The sequence below is a fragment of the Anopheles funestus genome, chromosome 2RL (genome assembly GCF_943734845.2).
Source record: "Anopheles funestus chromosome 2RL, idAnoFuneDA-416_04, whole genome shotgun sequence".
Taxonomy (NCBI): domain Eukaryota; kingdom Metazoa; phylum Arthropoda; class Insecta; order Diptera; family Culicidae; genus Anopheles; species Anopheles funestus.
In genome coordinates this window covers 72,997,656-73,021,438 of record NC_064598.1, presented here as the reverse complement: position 1 = coordinate 73,021,438, position 23,783 = coordinate 72,997,656, and the positions used below count along the sequence as shown (strand labels likewise).

The 23,783-nt window shown below is 42.7% G+C and overlaps 1 protein-coding gene across 6 annotated transcripts in view; it reads right to left on the bottom strand.

The window, feature by feature from the left end:
- LOC125760609 (protein limb expression 1 homolog) overlaps window positions 1–23,783 on the bottom strand; it is a 45,587-nt gene that overhangs the window by 6,019 nt on the left and 15,785 nt on the right. For 3 of the 6 annotated variants that reach the window (XM_049420894.1, XM_049420893.1, XM_049420895.1), the window contains exon 3: window positions 20,713–21,419. In XM_049420894.1, coding sequence (XP_049276851.1) covers window positions 20,713–21,097 — 385 coding nt within the window. In that variant the 5' untranslated portion in view covers window positions 21,098–21,419. Of the gene's footprint in view, window positions 1–2,498; window positions 2,745–20,712; window positions 21,608–23,783 lie in introns of those variants that run through there. The other 3 variants (XM_049420897.1, XM_049420898.1, XM_049420899.1) reach the window with 3 other exon arrangements.

Below are 23,783 nucleotides of genomic sequence, written 5' to 3'. Positions count from 1 at the left end.
AAGAGAGAGAGAGAGAGAGAGAGAGAGAGAGAAGAAAAAAAAGCAGAAAAGGACAAGAACGTGAGGAAATAAAAACATTAGAGGTAATTATTATTGTTTAATCAAGCGATGTGTTTTTAGTGCGACAGAAGTTGATCAATCTTTTTATCGCTACGCGCGCTTCCCCCTTAGAAATGGTTTGGATATAAACGCGCGCGCGCGCTGGTCTGGATGAGTTATTGAGGTTAAGCGTGGTGGTGTGGTTTGCCTTTGATTTTCGATTTGACCGAATTAACGAGAAGCCACTTCAGTTGGGAGGGAAAAAAGGGGGGAGAGAGATGGGGGGGGGGGGACCAATGGCGTTATGTGATTTCTCAGGCCTTGTTTAGAAACACCACCACCGAAGTGCCGGGGGAATACGTTGCCTGTTGCGCACGTTGCCGCACGAGCTGTTGCGGAGCGGCGAGCGGAGAGCGTAGCTATAAACAAAGAACTTGTTCGAAACGGTGTAAGTGACGAACCCACCATTCGTCAACTGTGTTATGTTATTTTTTTTTACTTGATTTTTTTTCTTCTGTGTGTTCGTTGATCAAAATTTCACAGCAACAACCCCGGCCAAGATCATTGATAACGGTTTAGAAAAGTATACAACCGAAACACATTGTTTTTTTTTGTTTGGTTTCGTTCCACCTCCCCACCCTCCTCCTCCCGATCGTACCATTCGAACGTATTCAAGAGTTTTGCGTTGGAAGTAGCAGTGCTGCACCGTGTTCAGCATTCTTCCGCCGACTAATTGAATTATATATATCGGCGGGTATTTACATAAATTAAATTCGCAAAAAGAAAGAAATCTTCACTAGCTGCGAACTGTGTGCCTGTGCGTGTATGAGCGGGGGGTTGTTGTATGTATATGTCGTCTTTGCTGCTTTCATATTTTCTTCAGTTCAGTTCATTCTTTCACCAAACGCCTCTCTCGTGCCCGGCCGTGTTCGAATATGTACGCTTTCTTTCGCTCCAACCAAGGTTCCTGGATGTTTGGAGTTTGGCGGCTTGTATCGGCCGAACTCTTGTCTCTCTTTCCATCTGTCACCTGGTACCATGGCCTGCCTTCGCCATTCTTCTTTACGGTCGCTTCTTGGGATGCTGTGCTGTTGGTGCTGCTGCTGCTGCCCGTTAACGGCGTCTTGTGCGAGCCTTCGCGAAAGAGGCCGTAAAAATGGAACGGTTAAAATGTGAATCAGCAACAACACCAACCAGCTTCCAGCAGAACACTCTCTTGTGGGGAGATTTCGCGAAACGGCGATACCCGATGACGGGTTCGCAACAGGCCCTCTTGGATCGGACCGGCCGATCGGCTATGCATGTGGGCGTGCGGTTCGCGATCGCGTATTTGCTGCTGCTGCGGCTGCTGCGCGTTTCCCTTACTTGCGGTTGCCGTGGCGCACACCGTTGTATGTGTACTGCGTGTATGTATGTATACCACTTTTGCAGGTGGGTTAGTGAGTGTAGAAATTTTATTTCCATGCATATGGTCACTTTATTTTTATTGAATTCTTCTCTCGTTCGCTTGCTTTGCCCACGGTTCGACACTACGGCCTGTCGTCAGTACTGGTTCCCGTATGTGTGTGTGTGTATGTGTGTGTTTTTTTTGCTTTATTTATTTGCAAGTATTAACTGCTTTGCATAAGTGTTGTCCATCATGGTACAGGCGCACCGAACCAACAAAAAAAAAAACATAAAGCGAGACAGCGAATGGTGGACGGTGTGGAGCGAATAATCGAGTACGAAAAGACACTGCACACATCAAAAAGTCGCTGTTCATGTTTATAAAGTATGCTGGTACTCGCTGCGGGTTTTTTCCACCCTCTCCTCTCCCTACCATACCAATTGCATCGACCGTGACTTCTTGCACTGAGCGTCTTATGCATATATTATATTCAAAAAAAAAAAAACGCGACGGCGAAGTTCAAAAACCATTTTGTCATAAAAACCATCAAACAGGTCATTACCATCCCCTTTTTAAAATGATAGTTTCCTGTCATTAGATCAACGGCGTATGATGAAAATTGATACTGGATACTCGTTGTTAACAAAAAGCAATTCTTTGCAACAAGCGTAATAACACTCCCAACAATTAATCTCAAACTCATCAGCAAGAAATTGTATGACCGTTCTACTCGTCTTTGTACTTGGTGGTTATAGCTGATTATGGTTTTAAAAATGGCTTTCAAAATGTTCGTTTTTTGTTGCAGAAAATCGTTCTTGTCGAGATAATCAATCTGCACGTTGAGTGTGTCACAGCAAACAGACAAACAGTCACAATTGTTACTATTATCATAATAAAGAAACAAAACAAAACCAATCACTCGGGTGCCCTGGTGCTCTGGTGCCGTTTTTTTTCTTTTGGGGGGGTTGTGCGGTTTTACAGCCACAATTACACACACTCAAAGAAAGTCTCACTGGAACAGAAAGTGTCCATTGAATATCACTCGCCCGAACTTGCGTTACTCATCATTTACCACTCCCGTCACAAGCAAACGTTCCCGTGCACACACTATATAGCCCGTCCGATACCCGTAACAATCGTTTTCCAACCGCGCATAGGTAAACAAGATGAATGGAAAACGGAAAAAAATAAACACTAAGCCAAACAGAATCACGCCGAATCGCGACGATCTTACACGTCAATGCTCCAACGATATAGTTAAAAGACTAAAGAACCTAAAAAGTGGAGAAACATAAAAGCATACGCTCGTGAAGCGGACCGCAACTGAGCGAGCGCGGCCGGTTCTTGCTGGTGTGAATGCTGGACCATTGAGCATCGTGTTTGACGACGGTACAGCGCCCTGGTACGGCAGCTCTCAGCGCAAAACCACCAGACAGCATTTTGTCTGTCGTCCCGTCTCGCTTAGGTTGGCGTGGAATTGGGACCGTATACCATGGCGCTTTTCTCTTGGGTTTCGTTCGCGATCCCTCTTTCCCTCAGCGGTGCTGTTAGCCGGAAAGGGGTAAGGATGGGGAGGGTGGTCACAGGTGAACGGTTTGAGAGGTTGGCTGTGGTTTTTCTTGCGTCCGGTGGTAATCTTGTGTGAAACTCTTGTGCACACCCATACAGAAGGAAAAATTGAAATCTACTCTGGACTCATGTTTTACTGTTCCTTCTTTCAGGCGAGCTTCACGGCCACAAGCCGAATCTTTTTTCCACTGTTTTTAGCTGGATCGTGTGTTCACAATCGCTGCCATGGTAATGCTGTGGTATCATCTACACCACACATGGACGCACGCACAGCAGAAAGATCTTCAGTGTTGTGCATTTTGTTCAAGCGCCTAACTACGAACCGTACACCTGTGTGCGTGGAGCAGGTCCGCGATCGTGAGATGAGTTAAAAGTTGAAAGAGAATGGTTGTGCATAAACGGAAGAGAAGATATCCACAGCAAGAGCACCGGACTGCGGATGAGCATGAAATGAGCGAGCAAAATAGGGGGTACAGAATGAGAGACTACCAGCACCAGGAGCATAAAACGGTTTTGATGTTTCTTTTGCAGAAGTGGTACTGCTGTTGCTGCTGCTGCTGCTGCTGCTGCACAACACAATGATAAGGCGGTATTAGGGCCAACGAACGATGGGCAGATGAACTGATGAAAGGAGACATAAAATGTAGAGAAATTTCGGTTCATTTAATGCTGCACCCGTGGTCGTCGTTGTGGTCGTAGAACGAAAGACTGTAAGCGACGAACCCTCAATTTGGGCTCCCGGCAAATGGTGATTTATTCCTCTTGGCACTAGCGCTAGTCCGGTGGGGAGGAGGTGGGAGGGGGAGGGGGAGGAGGAGTAAAGAAGAAGTGTGGAAGTGTGGCAGAAAGAAGGAAGAAAGTTCTGTGGGTAGAGCTGAATGTGCATGATTAGAGTGCCCGGTAGAAGAAGGTTTTCCGAGGATCGACCCATTGATTGGGAGGGAATGATCTCGCATGGGAAAGATCAAAATGAAACGGACGGCCCTGACGAACGGGGGCTTAGCAGGAAACATAATGGGCTATATCGTTTGGTAAAAAAGGCGTCTTCGGTAGTGGCTATGAAATTAGCTACCGGAACAAATAGGACGTTTAATGCGATGCAATTGCGTTATGGAATGGTGTGTTCTAACCAAGGGAAACGTTCACTAGACACAACAAGGTGAAAAGAACGGGATCATGGGAGTTATGGCATAATAGACTGTACAGCTCTATGTATTGATGTCATTGTTTTATTTCACCAAAAAAACGGCCAAAAAATTATTAGGTATGATAACAATTTAATTTCCATTAATAAGCTGGGTTTTAAGGTTTTTAGTAAGTGTTTCATTTCTTGAGAAAAAATCAAGCTTTTATATTTTATTTTAAACAATCTATAGGACATTCATAAATGCCACAAATAAGTGATTTACTTTTGCACACTCTTTTTAAGACACATCCATTCGAAATGCACTTTTCCATCATTTGCCAAAATGTGTATTATTACACTAGGTATGGTGGAAAAATTTAATAAAACCAATCATCTTTCCTTGATGGTGTTTGATTCACGCACGCAAAACAAAACGGAACCGTAGGAGACGCAAAATCGGCAAACGTTAACGTCACACTATCGTCTTAAACCAGCTCGATTCAATCGATTGATGTACGGCTACCAATTTGAAAGTTTGTCAGCATACGGTCACCATTCCAACCCGCTCCGTCGGTCGCGGCGGTTTCAAGGCTCCCCCAGCTAGGGGAAGCCAACCCCCCCATGGCATCACTGACCACAACGTCCGCGTGGGGTTCTTTCGGGTAAATTCCACCGGGTGTCTTGAGCGAAGACATTCCCATTTAATCGTCGCTAATAGTACTGGTTATCGATGATATTTTGCACGTCTGCATTCGCTCGTTCGTGTTCCCTTTGGCAACCGGGGAAAGGTTTCGCAACACGGCGTTGTGTGTGCGTTTGTTGTCTCGCTTTGTCTTGGCCGAACGGTGCCCAACGGTTTGTGGTTCGTCGTGGGCCGATTTCTCGGTTGTGTATGTCCTCCCCAGGTGTGTGCGGGGGGCCGGGGTGGGGAGAGGTTTACATATTTGCTATCCTCTCAAAACTTACTATCGTTCCGAATATGCATTTTAGTTACTCCACTCCTGGCGCTTTGTCCAAGGGGTTTTGCTCTCTTTCTCTATGTATCTTGCCGTCTTCAATTTCCATCTCATGCCTCATGCGGACCATCGCTTGCCGCAAGATGAATATTTCATCAGAACGGCAAAACCTCGTCTCTCGTTTCATGTTTTGTATCTGTCGTTGTTTTTGTTTCTCGCTTGCACCACCACGCTTCCCTGTGTCCGCTCAATGGAAAATACCGGAGAGAAGATGATTGCAAATCGGACGGTCGATGGTCCTTTTGGGGGGGCCTGGGGACCGTCGGTCGGACGAACGGTGGCATTGGCAGTTGTGGGACTCACACTGGCGGAACTTGAGCGAAAAGGAAAACAAAAACAAAAAAAAAGCCTAAAGGAAACCAGGAGAGGAAGCGTCGAAAAGGGATAGGAAGTGCACAGATGGCACCAGATGGAATGGTGGTACGAGTGAGACGGGTAAACATATGAGCCGGGGCCCCCAGTACACACACAAGGGTGGCGGTTGCACCAGCACTGCGCTTCCATTAATCTTGCTACAGGGCCAACGCGGTTCGTCGAACTATCGCCGGAGGGACCGTATCCACTGGACTTTCATCACTTTCAAACCTTCTTCACGCCAGCGTTTCCTTTCGGGCCGCAAACAGCAGCCGGAATAGCAGCAGCAGCAGCAGCAGCAACAGCAGCAAAACGGCAGAAGCAGCGGCAGCAATAACAGCAGCAAAGACAGTCGGATCGCGAATCAACAACCGAGAGCCTTGTGCCGGAGGCAGGAAGCAGGACACTCTCTACCATAACGCAGTTGCGCCAGTGTACGGTACTGCAAGAGGGTATGCACACAAGTATTTTTAATACTGTGCAATTTACCTATAGCGCCTGCTTCAGCTGTCCCACAACACGCGTCTAACCGCGTACAGCATCGTCCAACACCCTCCATTCTGCTCCATTCAACTCTGCCCCCCAAGGGGGGGGGGGGGGGGGAAGACGGCTGGAAAGGGGTACACAGGAACAGGAACGATCAGGCTGTGAGGCGCTGTGTAGATCGAGCGATCGAGAGGAAGGGATTTTCAATCGGGCTGCGGAAGATACCATGGGAAGGCAGAAGGAGTCGCTCGCTGAATTGAAACCCATTTACGCTCCTTTGCGATGGGTTTCGCCCAAAAATTGCCCAAAATGAAAAGGAGACAACGGTGTAATTATTGTGATCATTTCAGGTCTTTTTTTGTGTGTCGATCATGTAAAAAAAAAACGATCAGAAGAAACGCCAATACCGACCAGGATGTGAAGGGTATACCCGGGGGGTGAGGCGGGTATGACATGCGAAGGTATGACATTCTCAGGTCACTTCATGATGCACACCGGCCTTACATTGCAGCGTCAATCTTACCCCCGGCACACGGTGCAATGTTTTGACTCATGTCGGTGTCGTTAACGTAGAGTAACGTAGCGACGAGTGTCAGCGATCAGTGTCGGGGAACAATTCGGCGAAAATGATTTTGTAAAATTGTAACAAGATTGAACGGAAAAAATATCGAAACGGGGTAAACATAATATGATGATAAGAAGAAGTAAAGTACAATAATAGCAACATGGAAAAATTTGTTCAACGTGTGCGTAGTTGGAAGTGATATTGATATTGGAAGTAAAGCTTTATAGTGGACATGACTATGACTATGACATTGCAACAGTCTTTAAAAAAAATCTTGTAGAGTAGTCTTGAACACAAACAAGATGAAAGAATACAATTAAACTTAGTAACATTATAGGGTTTGGGATATATTTGACACAATCGGAGCCAGAACTAGAATGTGAAACCGAGGAGTCTGTTGAGAATCCTTTGTGCAGAATCAGCATCCAGAGTGTGTGAGAAAATCCAGATCTGTCCCGAAACATTCGAGTTCCATTTGAACAGAAACCAGATATAGCTTCCACTCTCCCAGCTCGTATAAAAAACCCTGTAAACTAGAGAAAAACCATTATCGAACAGTAAGTTCGTCCAATATACGCTTTATGTAGGAAAACATGATCGTACACCAACGGAGTTATAATTATAACTCCCTTTACCGGCACCTATAATCACATACAAATTTCTAAAGCCTTTGTTTGACTTTTACTGCGTGTTTGTTGAAGAAATATCTTCCGCCTTTACGGGGGAAAGATATAAAAATGTACCGACCGAACGGAACGAAAGCTCGGAACAATTTCTTCGCCGGCGAAGCATCACGGTACCAATGGCTGCTGAAGGACCTCAAGGTTTTTCGTTCTCTGGTGGCATACTGTTTGTTTATCTAATTATTGGTAGTATGTTAATGACGCCGAACGATCTGTGTGGGGCATCGGGAAATAATTCATTTGTGAAGAGCCATTTTCGTTGACGTTTTCCTAGAAATTGAAATCAAACGCCAAAGCACGCCAGAGAAGACCCTACAAGACGTTGGTAAATATCGTACGCATTCTCGAGGCACCGTTTTCTTTGTGCCTTTTGTGTGCCTGCCAAGGTTTCGTGGAACCGGGCCCGTGTACAGAACGTTGGAGAGAAGAAAAAAACACACCAAGAACAAACAACACCAGCGCAGCCGTTACGGGTGTGAGCTAATTGATTGAGCCATCGTTAGATTAGTTTTCGTGAGATATGTGAAAGTAAATATGTTTCATTCCTTAGCTGCCCTGGTTTTGGGTTGTGATGTCTTTTGTTTTCTTCTTGGGAAATTTTATGATATATTCTTTGGTTTGTATTTTTGCCTCTTAAATATATTGAGAGGGGTCTGAGAATCTCTAGTTGAGAATAGTATTACTTAATAAATTAATACTTCAATCTAGATGGAAGAAGGCTTTCAAGCTACTGTACCAAATTTCGGTAAACAATATGGAAAACTTGTCGTCCAGATATTTAATTCCACTGTAAATTTAAAGTAACAGTAGATTACTAACTTTCCGTCTATTTTTGCACACTGGGAATCCACTAAAAAAAAAAGTAGACATCAGTTTTCCTTTATACGTGCATTTAAATCCCAAATAAACATTCGTATGTTGACCAGCAACTTTCAAACCTTCGTGTCCCCACAGTGCAACAGCGATTCATTAATGATATCAACGGCATGTGTTACAACGGGTAAATTTTAATAGCCCCGCTTTGGCATGGAGTCCCACAGCCAATGGCCACTATAGGGTCCTGTTTTTGCTCTAAGCTTTCCGTGGTGTAAGCGAAAAAACAAAATACAGAAAAAAAGGGGGAAAAAAGCGCGCTCATGTTATATCTTTGTTCCAGTCCCTAACAGACCTAACCAGATGGATACGAAGTTTCCAAACGTGATCCACATTAATGACACCATCCTGTTTCTTTCTTTTCTCACCTGTGTGCCCGTCATGCACAGTCGTATGGTGTTTAGCGCACCCCATGGATCTCGATGTGCGACCAAACACACACACACACACGCAGTCATAAATGGGTGCACGATTTAGCTTGCATGTAGAGGGTTGGCATGTTAGAGGCTTTGCCAAATAGTAGAGCCTAAAGCCAGTGTATACTACGCAAACAAACCCTCGAATGGGTATGACAACAAGTCGAACTTTATTTAGTTATAGTGCAAGGCAATGATTTGTGATCAAATTAGTCTGTTTCACATATTTATACAGAGTTTTTGAACTTATGCTTCAAGTTTACTGCATGTAAATCCCAGCAACGAAATAAAAAAACGTTTTAATTTATTGCAATGTGAGTACTCCATGGATAAAATTAACGACACAGATAGGTTTTCAAGGTGCTCAATTACTGCACAAAATCGTTTTGCTCGTATACCGAAATCGAATAGTCGATCCGAATAGTTGAACTCCGAGAGAAGATCAACTGGTATACGACGACTGATCGAAAAATACAGTCCAGGAGATACCAACTGGAGAGCACATGCACACAATAGGATTGATATCAAATCCCATGTGAGCCGCAGTACAAAGGCCTGACTATCAAACTACGAATAAATAAAAGTCAACGAAAGCCCAAGTACTCATGAAGTTGTGGTGCCACATAAAAAGAAGCAATTTCAGTGTTTGTAATTTAAGTTGTTCTGAAATCATAAAAAAAGAAAGTAATCTACCATTATCAGCTGCAAACTTCTGAAGAGATAAATATTGACCCGAAGGATTTTGCGAGGTTTTTGCACAACATAATATTTGGTGTTGGTATTAGTGAGGTGAAAATTCCAATTTTATAGAGAATCGGGCTATTCCAACTCCAGGACAATCCGGAGTCGACTATGGAAAAACTCTGAAATTTACAGGATATCAACAAGATTATACAAAACAGAGGGTACCAACTAAATTACAGAAAACTAACTATTGTAAACTAGTATGAAATTTTAGAAACTATCTCTAAAACTAAAACTATCAAAAACTGTTTAAATAAAGTGTTCAACTGTAATGGAGTTTTTGGAACACTTATACTCAATACGAACACCAATTGATATCTTTGCAAAATACCAAAGAAAAGTGTGAAAAAACAGGAAAAAACATATATGAAACATTGAAGAAAACTGTGGAAAACTCCAATTCAAAAAATACCCCAAAACCCCTTTTTAAATACTTGTGGAAATCTTTTAAAAAACAACGCGAAAACATGTGGAAAAATATCACAACATATGACGAAAATCATAAGAATACCTTAGTAAGTCTAGGGAAAAAAACATTTGAAAAAGCTGTACACGGTTGAAAAAAATAGCGTTTGTTTCGATGTCGATTCGGACTCCGACGATGTCGAATTTAACTCCGGCTTCAAATCTGCTGTAATACGGATTTGATCGCGGAGTAAAGTCCGGAGTTATCCTCGAATATATTACGGAGTTGCCTTCGGAGTTGGAACCGGATTTTGTTGCAGACGAATCAGGGTTTTCGGAGTAGATTCATGATTCCGCCGCGGAGTTCCCATCAATAGTTTTGTTATTTGCTCGGTTAGAGCGGCCTGGCCGTATCAAGACTTATTTTACCACGTAGCCGGATAGTCAGTCCATGCTACGGGGAGACGGTCCGGATGGGATTTGAACCCGGTCCTGCCGTGTGGACGGGTACCGTTTATCACATGCACCACTGGGCCGCCCCATACATTAATTGGTATACATTAGCTTATTTACTAAACATTTACGATGAACAATATTTTGTAAAAGAAATTGCTATAGTTTGAAACCAAAATGGCGCAACTTCTATCAGTAGTTATCAATTTATTAAAATTATCCTTATCTTTTCGTTTAGTTTCGCCGTTTTGGCCCCAATCATCTTTTCCGAGAACCTTTTGTTTTTTCGTAAACTTCTATTCTTTTTTTTAATTTTAAATTTTTGCACAATTGGTAAATCATTTTCAAAAACATGTATTAAAATCTGATTATTATTCTTCTTCTTCTTTCCTGGTCTGCTCACTATCGAGCACGTCGCGAAAACATGGCCAGGTCGTCAATCCGTTTCCAGGAAACTCGGTCCAGGGCTGCAGTCCTCCATCCACGACTGCATCCGATCTCCGACAGGTTTGACTCCACCTGATCCAGCCAACGAGCTCGCTGTGCTCCTCTCCGCCTCGTGCCGAACATATCGCACGAAATCTGATTATTCTAAATGTTTAATTTACTAAACCATCTAATGGTTGAATTTCCATTATTTTAAAATTATTTTATATTTCCCTCAGTGTTGAGAACAGTGTGGGTGACAAGATTTACAAATACAAATATGAAGAAATAAATACATATTTCTTCACAACTTATATTTGGCCTGGTTTGTCTAAAGTAAGCCTCACAATGCCCTGAACAAATCACCGCCCAATAATCATGAAGAATATAGAACGATTGTGATTTTCAACCGTGCATTACCGACCATTGTAATTGTCGTTTAATCGGTTTATAAGCTGCCCGGTTACCTGTGAAAAATAACGGTTTTATATGCGCACGTTCAAACATCCGGCATGCGCATTACAAAATTATACTAATTACGATGTCTTAGACGTTAAGTTCAGACGAGTGGTTACGTACGAATGGTGGCTTCCTCTGAGAAAGCCCTGCCATCAAGGCAGCATCGGTACAACATCTGGCATACGGAAACTGCACCAAAACTGCTACCCTGCACGGATGCTCCGATGGTACCCTTCGTGCTCCTGCTTCGGGCGTTCAAAGGCACGCGCCCCTTTAACTAGACTTCACGCAAAAGGTGCTCCCAAACCACGCGCAAAACATCACCCGAAGGGTGGGCAGAATGAATGCGTTAAGTTAATTTCATCTTCCACGCGGAAAGGCGTTCATGTATTGCGCATTTTTTTTTCCTTCCATTTGTTTTATTTTGCTTTCATTATCCGGATCGTGACGTGGGATGCGCCGGAGCATCATTCTGCATCCCTTCTGTATCGCCCGCGCCGGTACGGCAGCAAATACTTTACCGGACGCGTATGTATGTGGATCAACACGCCCGTCAACACGGGCGTCCATGTCCATCCGTCCTTGACTTTTTTCGCCGGTCCGGTTTCGCGTTGCGGCCATCGTTCAAGTGCATCACGTTTGCCTCGCAGACACGGGCATGGGTGGTAAGCGCCGTGCGCCCCCCCACGAGACGCTAATACACCGCGAAAATTATAGCGGATGAAGCAAAACCGAAAAGTGTCGGATCGCTTTCGGTGTGCCGGAGCTTACAACAACAACAACAAAAAAAGAGATGCAAACGACGGATCTTAATCCCACTCGGCACTTGTGGCGAACGATTGTGACGAAGGAAGTGCAGTTGCATTTTGGACGTTCGTCCGATTTTTTTGTTGCCCATCCTCCACTGGACGCGGTGCTGGCCACGTGCGCGGGAGTTAATGCTAGACGCCTTCGGAAACGTTTTGGGTCGTTCATGACTCAACCGTTTTAATCTTGCGGATTTACGCGATCTCCGTTACCACCAATGGTGGGAATGGAGTCGGGGCACCGCGAGCACGATCGTCGGTCGATGCGTAAGGAAGGCGTATCGGTGCCCCGAAGATAAAGACTCGTTGAGAGAGTAAATTATTGCTTTTGAAGTGATGTTTCATGGAGATTGAGGTGCAACGCAGCATAGGATGATATACAAACGACCATAATTGAATGTACAGCCACAGTTTTGTTTGTTGAGCGCTATGGATTATGCTGTTGGCACTTGTTGCCTACACACGGAACATTAAGCATAGAAAATGCGTTCTTCTTTTCTTTTCTAAAAACAAATTGTTCAATTTTTTTACACATTTTAATAATACTTGAAGATAGTTATTATATTTAAGTTGTGTTTTTTTATACGCAAAAAACGAGAAAATTCTGATCATCATAATCTTTTCTTAGTTTTTATTAATTAAATTAAAAATTTAAAATATTGCTTGTCAAGGAAAAAAATGTTTTTTTCTTGTCCCAATGACGCCCCTCCATTTCTGGCTTATCAGACTGATTTTTACCACGGATGGGACGGCTCGGATGGGATTTGATACATGGTTCTGTCGTGTGGAGGCGAGGCCGTTTACCACGTACAACACCGTGCCACCCCTTAAATAAATTTATATATTTTCTATTAAATCATTTAAAATTTTGTAACACAATTTATAAAATATACTGAATCCTACGTCCAATCCAAAAACAGTTTTTTTTCAAATTCGTGAATATTTCCCCAAAACTAAAAAGTGAAACCAAATCAGAAAAAACACTTCAAATACTAGACAATACTTTAATTGATCATTTTGCGGGGCAGTAATGTGTAAAAGACAAAGCCATTACGATTCGTGCAAAAGGACAGATTCGAGGTGATTTGAACGCCTGAGTCACAAGAAACCCATCGAGTAGAAGCATGGGTTTTTTTATTGTTTCCTTTTCGTCTGTTCGATCTTTCGCACAGCTTTAATATTCGATCCAACAGGCCCGTACGATGACATGAGCATAAGCTTTTCCTTTCTCACTAAATGGCTGATGTACGTAGCACCAGGGGGAAAGAAGCCTGTCCATGTCCAGCCATCCCGTCTGTGGCAGCTTGCACACATATTCTGCAATGGTTTTAGAAGGCTTCAACGTGTGGTTCGTTTGTGGCCATGGTACGGTGCTACTTCTCTCTAGCAATACCTTCGATGCTCTTTTACCTCCCGTTTTACTCCTTGTATATTTTTTTTTGGGGGGTTACTGCTTGTAGTTGACTGCCAAGACTTCAATCTGCTCATCAGGCCTCGCAACACCGCAGCACCAGACACAATGTGGTGCTTATGTTTCTGGCACAGAAATGCAATAAAAATTTGTAGTGACATAAAAGATGATCAGAGGTAAGAAACTGATAATTTTCCTGGCACAGTGCAGAGTGGTTTGTTTTTTTTTTGTTTTGGTTTTTTCTTACTCAGTACACTGTACAGGTATGCGTACCAGCTCGGTACAGTGTTTCCTGGGAAGAAACTAAACGGCGTTCTTCGTCTTTCGGAACATTTGAATCGCGTCGTAGGTTTTTTTTGTTGCATCTGGCGTTGATCGCAAGGGCAAACCCAAGCCATGATTAAACTAGAGTGCGGCTGAAAACCACAGAAGTAACCACCGATCGCTGATGCGTCGATGAATGCGTAATAGTTTCTCAGGACCGTCGGCCATTTCTTGTAAAATTAAGTACCAAGAGGGTTGGAGTGAGGAAAGAGAGAGAGAGGGAAGGAGTTTATGTAGTCGAGCAGAGAAAGGGGGTGACACATGAAGTATAAAGCGTGATCGCGTTTTCCCTCCTCGCGATGGCTCGAGAGAAAATCAATATCCAACCAGAAGGGCAGAAAGGAATCAATGGGATGGGTTCTGATTTATTGGACTACCCGTGGTGTTGTAGATCGGTCGTAAAACCGGTAAACTTGTAATACTAATAATACTAATAGCAAAAATAAAACTATTTTAAAAAAAAGAAGCAAACTCGTGCTCACTTCTAGTCGGGTTGGAATCGTGAATCGGCGCTTAGGACGCTGGGTATTGTGCGACCACAGTTCGGTGCATCGGTGCGACGATGCATGTCGCGCAATAACATATCAAAATTAGCTGATTGCATATGTCTGTCAACGCTGCACCATAGCCCGAAGCGGGGAACCGCGTAGTTTTTCTGGCGTGGGGGCATACATTGGGAGACGCTCATGGGAGAAGCTCGTACAGAGTTGGCGTCGTTACATTTACGCTATTCGGTCGGTATATCAATAGGTACAATATTAATTAAATTTGTAAGTGCACTTACACTTCGGACCAATGGTTCGACCGCACGCAATCACGGATCTTAGTGTTGCGTGTGGCGAAGCCGCTCGGTCAGCGTTAGCCATTTACCGAGTGCTTTCTTCTGAGAAAGTTTATCAACCGTTCTTAAAGCTTGGGTTGGCGAGGTCGGTGCAAGACAGTGGCGGTAAACAAATTATATCAAAAAAGAGGGTGACACACGAAAGGTGTACGTTTATTTTGTTTCCACTCGTTTCTTGTTTTTACTATAGCTTCTAGCAGGACTCGATGTTCTCGATGTCGGGATCGGACAGCAGCAGCATCATGTTTTGTCCCCGTTCGCGCTATGCAGAAAACTCAAAGCGATCGCTGTTTTATAATATGCATAATTTTATCATCATTACTATCAGCTGGTTACGGTGCACGGTATCAAGTGTAATTGTCCATTCAATTTTTATACATATTATCAGTAATTTTGGTTTCATTGCCAGGGGCCGTAACGAAAAAAGCCGGAAGCATTATACTTTTGCTTTCGCATATTTTTTATCGGTGTAAATATGTGCTTTTTACGAACATTATCCTTCGGAATAAGTACGCATTTCATTTGATGCACACTTACGAAGATTGTGCCCTTCGACGTACGTACGTCCATTAATTGGGAAGCGGAACGGGAGATAGAAAAAACGGAATTCACAAATTTCGTGCACTTTTAATAGTGATATAACAAATTCATCCCAGTTTTATTGCTACGTGAGTGGTTTGTGAAATATTTTTCACATTTTGTCACAACTTTATTTCAAACATAGAAGAAAGCGTCACAGAATCTGTATCTCTGGGTGGATCAACAGTGAAGTAAGCGTTTACGTGGTGGATGGAAAACATGCCACAAAAACATGGTCACCGGATGGCATCATCATAAGGGGAGGTAAAAGTTTGTCAATCCAAAATTATCACCACATGTCCTGTAGATGATGCCTATTAACATTGCGCTTCGTTCCATCCTTGACCATCATGTCACGACACCGTACCGGTGGAATGGTTTATTCGGTGGAACGAAAATGTTAATGCATCACCTCGCTGCCTCGCTACCCCGGGTGCGTTCATCTCATTTCGAGACGGAAACGTGGACGTCGCAGAGCCCAGATTGGAGAAAACTGTGGTCGCAAGGTCTTTACCGTGACGCTGCAACAACGACGGGCGTAAGTAAAATATGACGAATATCATAAACAATCAATAATGGGACAACCGATTAAAATATTTGATGTAGTATGCGCGAGCCGAACATTAAGAAGCAAAAGGAGTAACCACAAAAAAAGGACACGATTGTCCATATCTGGAGCTGTACAGATTTTGCCGTACCCGGGCGTCACCGTGCCGCATCATCTGGCATCCGTTGTCGGCCGAGCAACGTATGCGATGAACGGTGACAATCGGTGCAATCTTCTGCACCGGATCCAGGTGCAAAACCGATCACAGAAGCTGTACAACAGTACGAGGCAGATGGTACGTGGTGGGCCCGGTATTGCAGTCGCGTTGTAGCATAAGCGCACGCATATTTTCGTCTGTTTTTCGTACGTAGGCCACACCTCCCGGGGGTCCTCTGAAGGAGCACCCACCCCCCGCCGCCCCCTCTTTTTTAGCCGAAATCTTGATTGAACTGAGTAACGGTAAATCGAGAAGATAACTCACTATTTTACCTCCGGGTGCAAGCGCATGTGGCAAAGGTCCGTACAGATTCGATACGGATGGAGAGACTAGAGGGTTTATCAGGAACAACCCCAACACGCGCGCGCGCGCTTACTGCATACCGCGACCAGAGGTGTCCAGGGTTAGTTTCGCAGAAAACAGATTCAGCAGTTGTTTGCGATTCGTAACCGATTTTGTTTATTAAAATCTGGCGAAACCTTCACCGGCTTACAACAATTTGCACCGTCCGTTTGTGCGTATCATTCGTCGCCCTTTTTTTTTTGTTTTTTTTATGGAGAGATCGGGACACGGGGAGGTGAGGAAGGGGTTTGGGCGATGTGTTTCATCTTGCACACAGCAAGCCCAAGCCGGATGCGAAAATACCCCCGTATCTCCGTTTCCGTGTGATCCGTGTTGGAACAGGAGGGTGGGGTGGTGGGGATGGAAGAGATGGGGTGACCGGCGTTAAGTTATGAAGCAGTTCAAGGGGTAAGATATAAACCTCTCACAGCGATTGTTGGGATGGGAAAGCGAGAGCACTTGGCAGAATAAAGTAACCACCCGAGTCCAAATGCAGAACGCAAACGTACCCGACATGATAATATGTGGAACGAATTCACACAATAAAAATGCTACTTTTTTCTCCCCGTCTGTGTCTATGTGTGTGTGTGTGGGTAGATCAAGGTTCCGGGTTTGTTGGCGAATTTAGGTTAATAAAATGATAAATTGTTTGGTTTTTTTTATTTCAATTTACATTTTACAAATGGGCTTGATTTTGGTTCTGTTTGAAAGTCTAGAAATGTACGAAAAATAAATTAAAAAATTAAATTCACCATATTAACAACTATAAGTAACACTAATTGCTAGTTAAAAAAAAACACATTAATTACAGTGCATTGCATTGTTATGTAAATTTTGTTTTGCGAATAATTTGGAATAAAGCAATACGGCCATACCGTGCCTTATGAATAAAAAAATTTAATTTGGAATGTACAATATGAAGTAATTATTTGAAGCAATACGGCCAGGCCGTTCTTTATGAATAAAAAAAAAAAAAGTAATTATTTGAAATTCCTGGGACAGCCTGATAGTGCATGAGATAATCGACAGGATCAGGGATACATTGCTTACATAATTTCAGATGGGTTTTTAAATATTATAACCATTAGAGTATTTGATTTTTTTCCCTACTTTCGTTATTTTTCCGTACATTTTGTGTTTGTTATATAGTTGACATAAAAAATTGAAATTTTTTAAAAGGATAATCACACTAAAACTTGTGTTTAACATAGCTAAATATAAAAAAACATTTGAATAGATAATGATTCTAAGCGAGTATTTCATAATCCTGGGATCATAATACATTTTAATATTTTTTATTTTTAAATTTAGTCCAATGGCTCGAACAATCTTAACACTAGTTTTACACTTTAAACTGATTATGTGTCTCGAAAACAATAATTTTTCCTTATTATTATTATGGTAATGTTACGCGAAGAAGCTCGTGATCTAAAAAAATACAGTTAAAGATTTTTTTTATTCAGGTGTAACGGCCTGGCCGTATTGATGGTAAAAGTTTTCATTCAAATAAAAAAAATCTTGCCCTTTCTATACATTTCATAAAACATTCTTAACACTTCCTAGAACATGAAATTTAACTATCTATGACTGTTAACTTTTTAACTTAAAATTACTTTTTCATTGTTCGTATAGTTATGTTACGCACTGTATGTAATAACGAAGTAAAGGAGTAACACTAATATATACAGCTGCGATACACATTTGATCTTTAAGTTGTACAGACTTCATATCCAAAGGTTTTTTTCATACTTTGTTTTCTCTTTTTTACATCCTTGCATATGGTAATATTGAATGAAAATCAAAGTAAATTAAAATTAAGTCGAAAATAGACGAATCACAAATATTGGAACAAAGTGAGATTATTCATATGGTCAGTATACAAAAGGGTATTGCTAAAGCTTTTTATATATACTCTCATATACTTTAGGATTGTGGTCCGAATAGGCAATAGACCGCTTTTAATTATTATAAAGGTATTTTTTATGATTTAAATCAAAAGCTAAAGCTTGGAATTGTAAAGCACAACATACTTATTTACTCATTAAAAAATACGGTAAACTGAACTAAACTTTTCAAACTTACTTTCTTCCAGTCCAAATTCATCCAAAACAAAAGCGATTTGATTGTATCCTTCCATCGCATAAGTCAAAATTTTCAATTAAGCCAATGAAAGCTAGAGGAAAAAATGTAAACAGAAAGTAATTAAGCACACAGCCCCGCTTCTGATAAGCATCGTGCATTTGTCAGTATTTTGAAAGCTTACAAATGGCCGTACATTTATTTCTGGCTGTCCACTCCCGGCAACCGTTCGCCGTAAAGCAAACATAAATAAAAGAATGCCTCCGGTACTTGGCCGTACCTCATTAGATCTGAAAGCTCATTTACCGATTCCGCATAAATTCAAACATACAGATCGATCCACGACACTGGCCGAGGTGTTCCCGAACTGTCGGTAGTCGTTCACTTTTGACGAAACTTATCGTTAGACATCCTTTTAACGAAAAGGATAACGCATCGCGCAACGGCGGAAACGGTGCTGTGCTGATGAGAAAATTGTACGGGGTGAATGATTCTAGAATAAAAAATCGACTCTTGACATTCCATTACGCTGGACGGTTACCTTTCGTGGCTAGTCGTTCTTGGATACTTTATTTTTCCGGGGCAATCTAAATTAATTACCGGGGAGGACGTAGTAATCGGGGCACTTGTTCGTACCGTCCGTTGCTGTGTCCGCTGTAGATCGGTTTGATGTGTTTGGCACCAATTTGGCAACCTGTTTGTCTTTTTTCCCTTTGCCTTTCCAAGCCGTCCAATGTACGTAACGTTACGATCGTGATGCTAATGCGTGCCATAACATATGATGTGATCATTGTACTGATGCACCGCAAAACTGCATTCGAAACAATTCAACTCATTTCGGTAAAAAAAACACGGCGGGTGAAAACAAGATAAATAGATAGGAAGGAACCCCGTGTTTGGTCAGGAGTGGCCCGGTACGGGCGTCAGAAAGGTTTTTAAGACTGAAATTGTTCGAAATAATGATTGATGACTAAGCTTTCCAAAATAATGACTCGCAGATTTCTTTGTACCGATTCCGTTTGCATTTTGGCTTCGCCTGGGTGCCGATTAACATCGCTGTTAACCCGAAAGCAGCGCCCAATCGATATGGTGTAAGAACGCACAGGAGTGCAAGAGGTAGAGGAAAACAATATGCTGGTCCCAGCTCGGATGGGAAGTAAAAAAAAAAAAGAAACCACCATCAACCCAAATTGCTCAAATGCAACTATATCCTGACGACGAACGGTTGTAGCTATTTCGATTATTTTCTGACGAAAAAGTAATTTTCACCCCGCGACAATGTATGCCTTCCCAGTGTGGTTCGACGTCGATTAAGGACGAGTCAGAATATCAGACATGTTGGTGGATTTGTGGTTATGGTTGGTGCAATTCTACTTTTCTTTGAAGAACCTTCATTCTAGCAACTGAGGGAGTGACACGGTTCTCATTGTCAAAGTGACTGTATCATGTTGAACAAACTGTATGTAGATGCCCCTGTAAGTGCCTGCGCGAGCCTTTCCTCCCTGTACGATCACACGATCATCGGTATACATTTTCGTCATACTCATGCCCAATGTATGTGGAAGAAACTTTTCTCTTTGTAAAACTGTTATCTGAAAGTGCATTACCCTTTCGGTTTGCATCCTGTCGTCTTTTGGTCACAAATTAGCCGACCGCGCTGGAACGCATTCGGGAGTGGATCGACGATGATGTATTGTGCTATTTGAAAAGATTTATTTAAGAATGCTGTTTTTTTTTGTTGGCGTGTTGCACCTTGCAGCATGTCGTGTGAACGCTGATGCACCGGGTATTGTAACGAAACGGTACATCCTACAGTCGGTGGCCCTTGTGGTGGCCGTGAATGAATAGCATCTGAAATATTGCTTTTTTGCTCGGAACCGCTTGTTTTCGTGAAAAGTGCACCGGTGATGCAAGTGCTGCACACCCTTTTTGCCAATGAAAGCACATTCAATTTCCAGAGGGGGTTTTTTTTTCTTTTAATTTTCGAATGACCGAATTGCTTCGCAGTAGCTAACGATGAGTTTCCAAAAATTTATGAAAAGTAATCATTTGTAGCTGGATAATGGATTTTTTTGGCCATTCTTTTTTGCACCTGAGTGGAAGAGTACCGGTCCGACCGATGGTTGATGGGTTTTGGACCAAGGTATTGCATTTTTTATTCTTCTTCCGTATTTTTTAGATAAAGGCTGAAGATGCTGAACTTTGACAACAATCGATTGCCGAATGCAATGCCCCAAATATCACTGTCATAATGAGTAATGATCAGCGGTAGAGCATTACTGCCGCTTCATCGACGTCAAATGCATTATTTTGATGGGGTATTGTAAGGAATCATCAATGTTTGTCAGATATAGCGGTGGTCTCAACGTGAAAGAGTCACTGACCGTAATTAACCCGATTCCTTTTTGCTTTCTACATGTTTTTGGTAGAAAAGTATTGTCGATGTGTTGAGAATGGTTGAGTTGTTACTTTGTATCAAAAAGGTCCTTTCATTTTATGCAAAAAACAGTATAAGAAAAAGTCCCCCCTTATGGATAACATCTTACAAAGTATCGTACGACTTACCTCTTCCATATCCTTGTGTGTGTTTGGCAAAACTATTTACAACCGCATCGACAGCCTCTTTCAACACCTGTTTGGCACGTGCATCCGGCGCCGATGGTACTGCTGGGGCCTGACTTTTCCCGTTCGGGACTAGCAGCTTCGGCGGCACACTGACGTTGGTCATATGTATTACACTATCGGTGGCGTTCGTTTGCGTGGAAGGATTTTTGTTTTTGCTGTTCAGGTTGTTGTTGTTAAGCGTGGACGAACCGTTCGGTGCACCGGCAACGTGCGGTTTTGTCCCGATCGCTGTGGCGGTTCCTTTCGATACGGTCACTGAAGTCACTAGGTCACTTTGATGCTGGTTCATGCTTGTACCGGTCGACAGTGTGCTGACTTTGTGCATCACGGTGCGGGAACGACGTCAGATTGCAGCCTATCGACAACAGTACAGTGCTGCAGGTACTGTGCTAGACTAGGCATACTATTATGCTGCACATACTTCACAACAGTGCGTCACAAAAAAAAAAAACCAAACGTTGTTCTGCCAAGCCAATATTACAGCACTGCAAATATACGCTGCACACGTGGTTAATTGTATATCACCGAGTCACGGGATAGTTATGCGGGTCACACATCACTGGGCACGGTTGCTAATAACTGGTTCAGCCAAATCTTCATCTTTCACACTAGATGTATTGGGCAAAGTATCGGGACTGTCATTTTATCTGAAAAAGAAGCAAACAAGTAAAACTGTAATTAAAAAATCTTTATTTTACAGTTTGCTAAAAGTTATTTTTCTAACAGGGGAAACATGAAAGGAAAAGTTGTTGTTTGTTATTAACACTAGAACTACCAAGAGTTTTAAGCGTTTTTTTGTTTGTTGTTAATTTTTAAGCAATTTCGAAGAGTTATAGCATATTTTATTGTTCATTGTAGATCATGATATAGAATAAATATGTAAAATTCATGGTTCAACTTCCATAGAATTGATTGACCATGAAAAAACTGTAATGAAAATGAAGCGTTCCAATCAAAATGACTGTTCCTTTAGTTCTAGTGTTAAAGTGCACAAAGTCAAATGTAAATATAAATAGTAATGTCGATATAAATCGTCAAAACGACTGTTCCGGTATTTCTAGTGTTAAAGTGCACAAAGTAAAATGTAAATTAAAAATAGTAATTTTTTTTTAATTTAAATAGCAAAAAAATTTTGAAATATTTTCCCTAAACAAAAATTTAAAAAAAATTCTACTTGATTGCGGAAAGTTTTCTAAACTTTTACAGCTTGCGGTCCGTAATGGGGTTTCGTCAAGCATAACAAAAATCCAACAATCAAAACATATTATGAAAGAAGATTCTTCAAATTTTGTTGTGATGAAGCCGAAGATTACTGTTTTATAAAAAAAAATCCGTTTAATCTAAATAACGTAAGTAAAAGTACAATGCTACTTATATTTGATAACATTTTTTCCCCTGTTATTCTACAAGAATTGAGAATTCCACCTTTTAGTGTTCCTGTAGTACAACAATGTTCCCTTCTCCTGTACATTAGTAATTTGATAAAAAGGAGTATGAGGTACGGCTTAAAATTTTTGTATGCATTTATAGCATTAGTGCGTTTTGCTCGCCAATGGCGACGATCGCAAGGAACAAACATCCGTTATCCTTTCGCTGCCGATGTAAGCACTTGAGCGAAAAGGTGGGTTATCGTGTCGAACGATTTTCAGCGATGTCGCCAGAGAAAAATCGTGACTTACTACTGTAGCGGTTGGTGCGTCGTAGCGCGCGTCAAAAGCCTTATGGACGAACACGTTTGTTTTAATCCTTATTTATGGATTTCCGTTTTCTAGCACTCGCAAGGCGTTGATGTGCGGCTCCTGCACTTAATGTTGAATGCTGATGCCGCTACTCTCCTGCCCATGGGTGCTTCCGTAGCGGTGGCTCCTGTCGGACACGATACGCAAGGGATCGTAACAGCACCATGACACACTGCCATTAGTGGGCTGTGACGAGCTGTTGGTTCGGTTCGCTCTCTGCAGCCGATCTTTTCGTATGCCTTTTTTTGCTCATTAAAAATATGATCAGGATCGCCTCATTAAGACTTCATTAGGTCCGATGATGGCAAGAAGCACGGGCCGACCGACATTCCAACCATCCGACCTGTACGGCCGATTTCTAACGGGCGGCAGCTCGCTGCAAGAGCAAATCGTCCAGATTCGCGTGCACCTAGACGATGGGAGAACCATCTGGGACCGAAAAGGGTTACTTGTATGCGGCCGCGTAGTGGGAAGGGATTGCGTGTGAAAAAGAATTTGCGAGTAATCATCTACCCGTTCGAGATGTGTTGGCAAGGTGGCCGTGGATCGTCCTCCACTAGGAACCGGGTACAACGAACCTGAAGCGTTTTGTCCGCGAACGCCGGGCCAGCTGGGATGGCAATGTGCGTTCAAAAGGGGCACAAACAGATTGCATGAATTAGTCATGGCAACTGATGATATTCGCACTGTTGCGCTGTAAAACACCTCAACAGTTTGACGCCACTGACGACAAACCGCAGACAGAGTCTCGGTGCAACCCCCACAAGCGAACTACGGGCTAGCCCCGTATCTTGGTTCCGGTTTTGTATTTTATTTCATCTTTTTTTTTTTTTAGCCGAGCATAAGCAGCACTCGTATTTCACTAGCGATCGCGAATATGGTCACAATTTATGGGCAAAAAGGTGTTATCGTATCCCTCCACCCCGTGCGGATGGCATTCGCTGGCGGGTTGGTATGATTAAACCCGGGAGGTAAGAACAGGCACAGGGAGTGTCTTGCCGTATGTGAATTAAAATGAAATCAATCTTTCTATTCTCCGGTCTCACTTCATCAATTACTGTTGGCAGCTTGCGTAGTGCGGCGTAATGCGAGTCATACGGTTTGACGCGAGTCAATCGCAACCGGTACAGTTTCAGCGACAGCGCTGAATGTCACTGCCGCCCAGTGCGCCGCTGGGGTGTAGTGCGAAGCCCAAACCGAACTAGTCCAAGCACCCGGTGCAAATAATCACACCTGAAAAAGAGGCACCGGTTCTGCAAGCTAGTCACCAGT